Below are 9,690 nucleotides of genomic sequence, written 5' to 3' on the forward strand. Positions count from 1 at the left end.
ATTTGTTACCGTGTATTTGTGTATTCTGAGTATAAAAACAATATTCTAAAATATTTTACAACACACTTATGTATGTACTGTCTGTAGTAAGTGTAACACTGAACAAAAAAAAGGCCTAAGTCATTATGATGAATGGAGAAGAAGTGTTTTCCATTCATCATAGTGTTTTACATTGAGCACATCAGTGTTCAACTGGTTCTTATAAATGTCTATTCATATGATGGTTTGTGTGTGTCATTTGAAAACAAAATACCATTTTGAGAAGAAATAACATTGTTTTGAATGTAAAGTTTAATTTTGCAGGAGAATTGAGGGGTTTTGCCCATTGTGTGTGTGTTTTTTGATTTGTGTGTAGAGTTCTGAGAGTATGAGGCATGCTTTCAGAAAATGTGTGTAAACAATCGAGAAAAACTGTAAGTATCTTGACCAAGACGTGTAGACAATGCTTGCAAATGTGTGACATGAAGAGGAGTCGGACAGCTGAAGGAGTGACTGAATGAAGCTGTGGAGACTTGGGGTGAACTAGCAGTGAACAGCTGCATGCTGCTGAGGCTCACAGACACACTACAGCACGGTAGCACCATGACTGATGTCTATGGTCTCTGCACCACTTGACACCAGATTATTGCTCTGCGGTTTAATACAGCCACATGCCATAAAGCAGAAGTCACACTGCACGCAGGGATGAGGCGAGGGGACGGCTCAGCCCCGAGTCTCCTCTGTTCTCCCGTCTCTCATCTCCTCCCACGCTCTCCGGAGTGCACGCACTGCTGAGCAGGCAGGCACGCAACGCACACATCACAGAGAGCCCCAGGGGCACAGGTGCTTAGAGGTGAATAGAATAATATGGTCATGCTCTGTTTTAACTCTACGTTAGCTCAAGTTTCACAACCGGAGGGGTTTTTCACACAGTCCTTTTTTTCTATCCATCCCTCCATCCGTCTGCCAGTCACTCTGTCCTGTCGTCTGCCCTCCTGCAGCGAACCTGGCAGCGTACACCTGTTCCAGCCCAGGTCGGCCCCCTGAAACTCTAACCCACCATAAAGACTGGGAGAGCTGACAGAAAGGTCAGAGGTCAGTCAACAAAGGAGAAGTAACTCGCCTGAGAAACAGTAGCCAGGTAGACCTGCAGCCATTCACCACTACTTCTTCTTCTCTCTCTCTCTTTCCATTTCTCTCACACACTCCTCTGTGCACAGTAACATTATCAACAAAGCAATGTTCCTGCTGGCTCCTTGGCCATGGCAACCGAACACTCTGCCCCACTTCTTTTTTTGACAGCTATACAAATCCATAAGTGGGCAAGAAAAACAAGCACACAGCACACACACAAATGGCTGTGTAGAGATAAGTGTTTATTTCACACTAAGTCAAACAAACTCCGAATGCACAACGTCCCTGACTTTTTGGCTGGGAGACATTTTTTGCATGGCGTAGATGATTAATTTCCTTTCTTCACTGCTTTGGGAAACAAAATCTAATTTGTTACATTTACATGGATTCGCTAATAGCTCTGCATGTAAAGTGGATTAAGGGTCAAATGAGGAACAAAGCAGAAACAAATCAAACATGAATCCAAATGAGTCGTTTGTGAGAATTACTGGTCCCATAATTTATGAATTCGACATGAAAAAACTGGCAAAAGGCCTCACGGTACAAATTAATTCCTGCAGCCACATTCATAGTCACACTCGTACACACCATCCATAATAGGCTTGGACACATGGTGCATACATCAGCAGTGCACGGTATTCATGATTAGCTGGCTTGGCTCACTCTCTGTCACCAAGATTTAACTTCATTACACCTTCATCTCCATAGTGACCCGGTCCTAAATGCAGTTTCCTCATATCCAGAGGGCAAAGGTCACCAGAAAGGTGAGGCCTGGCTGCAACTGACCTCAACCTCCGACGGCTCAACTTAATCCAAATGTTCGAGCCCTCACAGCCCTGCAGGACGTTCTCTGTTAATCAGTCAGTGTGTTAGTGAAGCTCACAAGGTCCAAGACTGCTTGTTTATTCATAGGCCTCAGTATTTATGAGCGGGTGTTAGCACTGCTGACTTTATCGCTGACCTGCAGCCTCTGCAACATACCAAACCCCACTGTGTCTGCTCTGGAATATGGCTTGAAAATGGAAAAGACTTTATATATTTACATGTTCCAACTTTTAGCTTTATCAGTAAAATACATGGGCTGCCCCCTCTTAGTCTGTTAGTCTACTAATCAGTCTTTTGGTCTTAGTCGACTAAGATTTTTTAGGCTTTTTTCATGCTGAATGACTTATTTCCAATACACTTATGAGCACATCTCTGGTAAACACAAGATTTAAAGTGTTGCTTTTGTGTGATTCTTTGTGGAGAAACTCAGTTTTACAGATCTGTCAATTAAATCAACTAATTGATTAGTCGACAACATTTTCTTTTCTAAGAATTTCTAAAAGCCTTAAAAAATACATACATTATAATCAGCCTTTGAGGGCAACAAACGCGTATTCTCAGCTGAAATCTTAAAAGAATAGTTTGACATTAGCTTTTTCGTTTTCTTGAAGAGAATTAGATGAGAAGATTGATACCACTCTCTTGTCTGTATGCTAAATATGAAGCTTCAGCTTAGCACAAAGACTGGAACACAGGGGGAAACAGCTAGCCTTGCGTGTTGCTGTGTTAATCCAGGAAGTGGCTGCGCCTGACCAAGAAATAGATGACCGCAACATGCTATTTTTGTATGCATTAAACAAATAAGATAACGTGTGCCAATTACTCAGTTTTCAACACATTCTCATCCCAACTCGTCACATACGGCCACTTTGTCACACCCCTGGGTGTCACTTTACTTTACTTTTGGCATCAAAACCACTATAGTTACCCTTGGATTAGGCAACAAAACCACTAAAGTTAGGTTTAGGAAATAACTACATGGTTAGGCTTAAAACTACTATGTTTGTACAGTGAAAATGACACTGAATGTTGTGAACATGGGACATGAACAAACAGCTGATCTGCTGGATGAAAGCCTTGTGTTTGTTGAACCCATCCAGCTCCTCTCCCGCCTACCCGGTGTGTCTCTTTTCTCTCTTTAAACTACGTCACCACTCTCCCGGTGCACTTTCTCGTAGCGTTTACTATTTCCGCGGATGGGTTTACATTGTAGTTAATGGAGCACCCAGAGCGTTTCATACCGGCGCAAAGGGGTGCCTTGTGCGGTGGTACTGAACACCGATGGCCGTGATTAAGCCTTAGTATTTGACGCCTTGGGAATGAGAACGGGCTGGCGCTTTAGAGGTGCTAGTAGGCGTGTTTTGTTACTTTGGACAGAGCTTGGCTACTGTAGCCATTTCCCCCATTTTTCTGTTTCTATGCTAATCTAAGATAACTAGCTGCTGGCCCCAGCTCCATATTAACTACACAGACATCGATCTTCGCAAGAAAGCGTAGTTCCCAAAATATTTTTGTACAACTTCAGATATTCTTTGAGCCTTAGCAATGATGCATATTTCATCAACAGTCTTCCTGGGCTCCCGTTCTCCCTGAATGTCATCTCTCTCATGGATCAGCGAATACAATTATGGTTAGCCTTTCAGAAAACAGGTATCAAGTGACAGAGCTCCTGTCTAAACTGTGACTGAGGGGCCTGAGCTGCTGCAGCCTGGCCGTGGGCGAGGAATTATAGTCCTTACAGGTCACAGTGACTCCAGGCTGCTGGCTCCATACGAACCTAATCGCCTATTGTTGTCAATGACACTCTCTTAACTTTTTCATGAGATGGTCGATGACACGGGCACAAAAAACACTTTGCTCTCATTTCATCTCATCAGCACACACACAACCTAAACATGAAGTATCCCTGTCAGGTCAGAGGCTTACATAAAGCACAGAACAGTTAGCATTTATGAGCTGAGCTTGGATCTAATCCAGAGCCTCTGATTACAGTAAAAAGCTAATTGGTTTCTTTGAAGCTGAGTTTGAAGTGATCGTCTTTCTTTATATCATACCTAACACAGCCACTGTGTCCAGCCACAATAAGCACAGTCTACAATTATTGAATCCAGACTGTCTGCTATTCTCTACTGAAGTTATTCCTGACTGTAGGTTTTAATTATGCAAATTAAATAGGTGAATTCCCTCGATTACATCCCGTCTGGAGGTTGTCAGTGTCTCTGCTCTCTCTGCCTGTCCTTTTAGCAAAGGGCATTTTTTCCCAGGGTTTTTTTAATCATCTGCTGTCTGAATAACAAAAATGTGCCATGGCAGCTGAAACTTAAGGGTGGTAGCTCAAGGACGTAATTTCAGCAAAGTTAATTTGGGGTTGAGCCCTTCAACACAATGTCATAGAATATTTATAATTAGAAAATCATTGCAAATTAAGTGCATAAAGGGCAATGTAGTTGCATGTGCAGTTTAAATAGTTGCAAAAAGTCGTCAAACACGAGACCATGTGCACTGTTGCTCTTGAAATGAAGCAGGCACTTAGAGTCAGGAAGCATGAAAAGTATTTAATTGCTGCCAGTGGATGTGAACACATAAAGAAATAATTTGTCATCCGGAGTTTTCTAATGGCTGCCAGTGTGGAGGAAAAAGGCCTTTACCTCCCCCTATATTTGAACACTTGCAGGACATAGTGTAACCTAGTTCCTCTAGACCCAAACAGGAAAACACAAAAGCTGTCTGGGAGGCTTCAGTGAACTTTCCCTCTTGTAGTTTTCATGTCGAAAAGCACATTCACTCGACCCAAAACACTCTTCCTTGAATTTGTATCCAGTGGCCTCTACTACTGTATTCAAACAATAAGTCTGCAGGCAGAGTGAGGGAGAGAGGGATGTCTGGGGACCAGGCCGACTTCCTCTTCACAAAAACGGGACAGCAGGCGGATGGGGAGGGAGGGGAAGTGCGACCTCGGGTAAACACTCTCCGCTCTCGTTTTTCCCATGGCAGCCACAGACACAACACTGCAGGCCGAACCCTATAGCAGGTACCGTGATCCCAGACACATCAACAGACCACCTGAGCCGCCCTGTTGACCCCTTCCCTCCACGGAGGAAGCAATTTGGAAGCGATCACCCATAACCGCGTCCATCCTAAGAGGCCCAACAGGTGGGCAGCTCCAACTCACAAAGACAATGGGTTTATTATCCTTCCATACCATAACCCCGGTACAATAAGAGCACCCTGCCATCACTGTTTGTCACCCCGGAATTAAGGCCCAATTTAGCCATCAACAAGAGCAAAACAGGGGGGAAAGGGGGCTGCTCCCATCTCTCTCTACAACACAGAGCACCTGGTGAAGGCCACTATACTGCTGGAGGGTCCCACAGTAAAAAGGGGAGGTCAGTTCCCATGGCAGATAATGGCAGTTAGGGGTAATGTGTTTACAGGGTGGACTTACCTGATACCTGAACATAGATCTGATATGCTCAGAACAAAGATTAGACCACACATGCAGATGTCTCAAACAGAGAGCCCAGGTGTTTCAGAAATGCCCCCCTTGTCTACCTGTTCCCGTATGAACATCGGGCGCTGTGGGATTTGGGGTGAACCTTGAAGAGGTGTAATCCAATCCGACTTTGGGACTCTCTCTCTCTCTCTAAAACGGGACAACAAAGGAGAACCAACCCGAGGGCAGACCCGGCCCGCCACAACAACAGCAGTCTCTGGGCCTATATTTAACAGCGGTGGGAATTGTGGGAGCAGCCATACAGGAACACTTTCAATGCACAGCGAAGGTCGACTGGGACTTAACTTCCTCCTCAGTCTCCAACGTGAGCAGCATTTCAACTCCACCGACCCCCCCCCCAACCCACACACACACACACACACACACACACACACACACACACACCCAACAGCAAAATAAAGAGATAAGCATTGTTTAGCCAAACAATGGGCCACTTTCAAAGTCTCAAAAGCTTCCATTTTCACATTCAAGGCCGGCATTTGAAGTCAAACATGCAATAAACAACTTTACAAGTGGATTGTGGGAGCGTTCTTGGTTCAATTATAAACCATAGAGAGGCTCGAATTGCATTGTCCGTAGATATGAGCTTTAAGAGCAGGTGCAGGTGGGCGAGGAAGGCCAAAAGACATCAGCAGTGCCACAGAAATGTTACAGCAGCTCAGACTGAGAGGAAGCTGAGTTCCCTATTACTGCTCTCTGAGTGCATCTACAGTATAGCTCACATGTTTAGTGTTTTTAACCTGATTTGACTGATTTTAAAAAAGAAATACTGTAAAATAGCAAAGCAGCTCGGGTGATTTCAAACTTTAATGTGTGAATAACTGCAAAAATAGTTTGAATTTGAAAATTAAATTGGCTTAAAAAAGAGTGTGAAAAAAGTGATTAAACCAACCTTGAGTGAGTTTTGGTCTGCCAGGGCTAGCGCCTGCTTCTTCAGCTCTGTGACTTTCTTTTGACATTGCAGGCAGAAGCCTCCCTTCTCCTCCGACTCGGAGATGGAAACCGACCCGGCGCCCTCGGGTGGAGGCCGGCTGCTGCATCGAGCGTCCTCCGCAGAGTGAAGCCTCTTCCTGGGGGTCACCGGAGACTCTCCGCTCGGACATCCCTCCACCTTCAGCATGAGGGGAAAAGTTTGGTTAACTTTTTTTTTTGCTCAAAGTCTTTTTATTGGTATTCTTTACAAAATCGAATAAATAGTTGTATAAACAAATTATACACCCCCCCGTCCCTTTAACTATATTACTGCACCATTAAATAAGCAGAGTTAATTTCATAAACAATTACATTTATACATATAAATGAATTAAATCCAATAGCAACATAAATTAAACATATACCAAACAAGAACTAAAAACATTTTTTCAAAAATATTAAAAATGTAAATTAAAAAAAAAGTTTAAAAAAAAGGAAAGGACCAAAAACAAAACAGAAAAATAAGTAAATAAAAAATAATAGTAATAATAAATAAATAAAAAAACTAAATAAAGAAATTATATGTAATATGATGTCAGCAGTTTAAAACTTCAATGTCAATTGTATCCATTTTTTCTACATAGATTAAAAGTTTGGTTAACTTTGATTGTAGGAATGACAACAGGTCACACCTCCAGAAACTGTTTTGTTTGTACCTTGACGACCAGTTTGAACACAGAGCACCTGTCCAAAGCGCGCACCAACGACATGCAGGTTGTGCTGCTATCATAGGTACAACAACCTGCATGATTCCTATTCATACACCTAATCGTGTGCAGTGAGACACTTACAGTGAACGTGCGGTTGTTAAGGTCCCCTCCATCTCCATCAGGAGCTGAATTGCCCCAAAATGAGCTCATTCTCCCGGATCAAGGCTATACACCTTCAGGAGAGAAGCGTCTTCAAGAAACACCAAAACTCACAAGTTGGAAAAAAAACGCAGTGCAGATCCATATAGGCTGGTCTGGAGAGCTGACTGAGGGTTACCAGTCATCTGTCACATTGTACTGGACCAGTAGCTGCTGGTCGAAAGCAACTGGTGAGTTGTGCCATAAGTTTACAGAGGAGGAGTTTTGGCACAGGAGGTGCGCAGGAGGTGGGAGGTGTTACTCCTGGAGTGGGAGGGCTAAAGAAAACTTTCCTCCGCATGTTGATGGAAGACTATATCCTCCTGGGAACCGAGTTTAAAAAAGTGTCCTCCAATTCCTTTTTTTTGTGATTTCCTTCCTTTTTAGGGTTAAAAAAAAATCTTAACAATTTAGGCTTGTTAAACTTTATTTTTATTATCCACTGTATAGTGGACTACAGGACTATTTCAGTGTGAAAAGACTAGAGTCTGTAGAGTGATATTAAACCAAGAATACATTCAAATTGATTAAAAAAAAAAAAACACGTGCCATATCATTGGAAAGCCCATAATGTCCTCTTTACAATACAACAGGGGTTGATAGAGTAGGTCAAAAGAGTAAGAGGATATGCATGTGGACAAAATGTCCACTACAGAGGACACATGTCAATAGGCTGGGTCTCAGGAGGATGGTTCAGAGCTGTTATTATACCATAGACCACTCTGAGGTGTCTGTGTGGTGAACAGTGATGTATAAGTCTACTAGTTTAACCCCATCAAATAGTTCCTCTTGCTCTAAGACTGGGAAATCATCTTACTGTCTGACAGGAACACATGTTCTGACTGTATCAGCTTTTTTCCAGCTCTTCATTAAAGCCATATGATGCTCACACTAAGTGAAATATTCATTGGCTTCATCATTTCATGAAATGGAAATATTATAGACGCATCATTTTATAAACATTTCCCTGCCTAGGTTTTTTTTGGAAACTTCAGGATCTCCATTTGGATTTTAAGTGTTAGTCCGCACAACAGGAGTTTATACTATAGGGTTCAAGAGAAAGCAAGTACCACTATTAGAAAACTCCATGATATTTTCAGAAAATGATGACTGTACCTCTCCAATGAGATCACAAGACTGACATCATTTTCATATTGTTTACTGTGTTGGCTGAATTCCACATTACCACATTTTACCATAGTAAAAGGTAGATACCCATAAAATAGTTCCTCTTGCTCTAAGGCTGTGAAATCATCTTATTCCACACCGTCTGATAAAATCACATGATCTGACTGTATCAGCTTTTTTCCAGCTCTTCATTGAAGCCATATGATGCTCACACTAAGTGAAATAGTCAATGGCTTCATTATTCCATGAAATGGAAATACTGTATATGTCTCATCATTTTATACACATTTCTCCAAAATTCTGCCTGAAATCTTTAGGTATTTTTTGGAAACTTCAGGATCTCCATTTGGATTTTAAGTGTTAGTCCGCACAACAGGATTTTATACTAGGGTTCAAGAGAAAGCAAGTACCACTGCTAGAAAACTCCACGATATTTTCAGAAAATTATGACTGTACCCTCCAATAAGATCACAAGACTGATATCATTTTCATATTGTTCACTGTGTTGGCTGAATTCCACATTACCACATTTTTACCATAGTAAAAGGTAGATGCTTTACGCTCCTTTAATGCCAGTTATGTGTGGATTAATAGGTCTATCTGGCGACCCTTTATAATAGAATCACATAGGATAGATGTGGTCGCTCAGTTTCAGCAACATGTTGCCTCCCTCCAGACGCAGCACTGTTGGTGTCTGGCGCCATCCTCTGGCAGAAACACAGAACAGCATCTCTCAAACTGGAAGGGTGGAGGCACCAAGGTTAAATATTTAATTGGTAAACTTTAAATATTTCATGTGGGTGATGTAAGCGACAGTGGCCGCATGTTCTGAGACACTTTGTCTTTTTTTTTTCCTGCCCTCAAACGACCCATTTAGGGGAAACCCTCAGTCTTTTGTCTCCTGGTTGTACAACTCATTCCACATTATAGAATCAGAATCAGAATCAGAATCAGAATCAGAATCGTGTTTATTGCCAGGTGTTGGAGGTATATACTAGGAATTTGCTTTGGTTTTGTTGGTGCAAGTCAAACAGTATAGACGATGTAAAGGGGTGAATTGAAAAGTAAAAAATGGTCAAAATATATTTATATTGTCATTTTAAAGTTATTAACCCCATTTAAATCGACTGGGTGTTAAGAGGTGTTAAGTTTCTATGATTCTGTCAAACCTTTTTGGAGACATTTTGGTCATTCGCTTTTACGCACAGCGATATTTAAGAGAATAAAAGTTCATCGCTGGCAAAGACGCTTTGATTCGCAGCACAATTTTGCAATAAGTGTTCAATAAGA

At 42.1% G+C, this 9,690-nt stretch overlaps 1 protein-coding gene across 2 annotated transcripts in view; it reads right to left on the bottom strand.

Annotated features, from left to right (window-relative positions):
- The window catches only part of kif26ab (kinesin family member 26Ab), a 75,934-nt gene that overhangs the window by 65,786 nt on the left and 458 nt on the right, over positions 1-9,690 (bottom strand). Inside the window, exons 1-2 of one of the 2 annotated variants that reach the window (XM_074660306.1) lie at positions 7,216-7,496; positions 6,345-6,563 (exon numbers count right to left, since the gene is read on the bottom strand). In XM_074660306.1, the coding sequence (XP_074516407.1) occupies positions 6,345-6,563; positions 7,216-7,284 (288 nt within the window). In that variant the 5' untranslated portion in view covers positions 7,285-7,496. Of the gene's footprint in view, positions 1-6,344; positions 6,564-7,215; positions 7,497-9,690 lie in introns of those variants that run through there. The other variant, XM_074660305.1, reaches the window with a different exon arrangement.

This window comes from Sebastes fasciatus, chromosome 15 (genome assembly GCF_043250625.1).
Source record: "Sebastes fasciatus isolate fSebFas1 chromosome 15, fSebFas1.pri, whole genome shotgun sequence".
Taxonomy (NCBI): Eukaryota; Metazoa; Chordata; class Actinopteri; order Perciformes; family Sebastidae; genus Sebastes; species Sebastes fasciatus.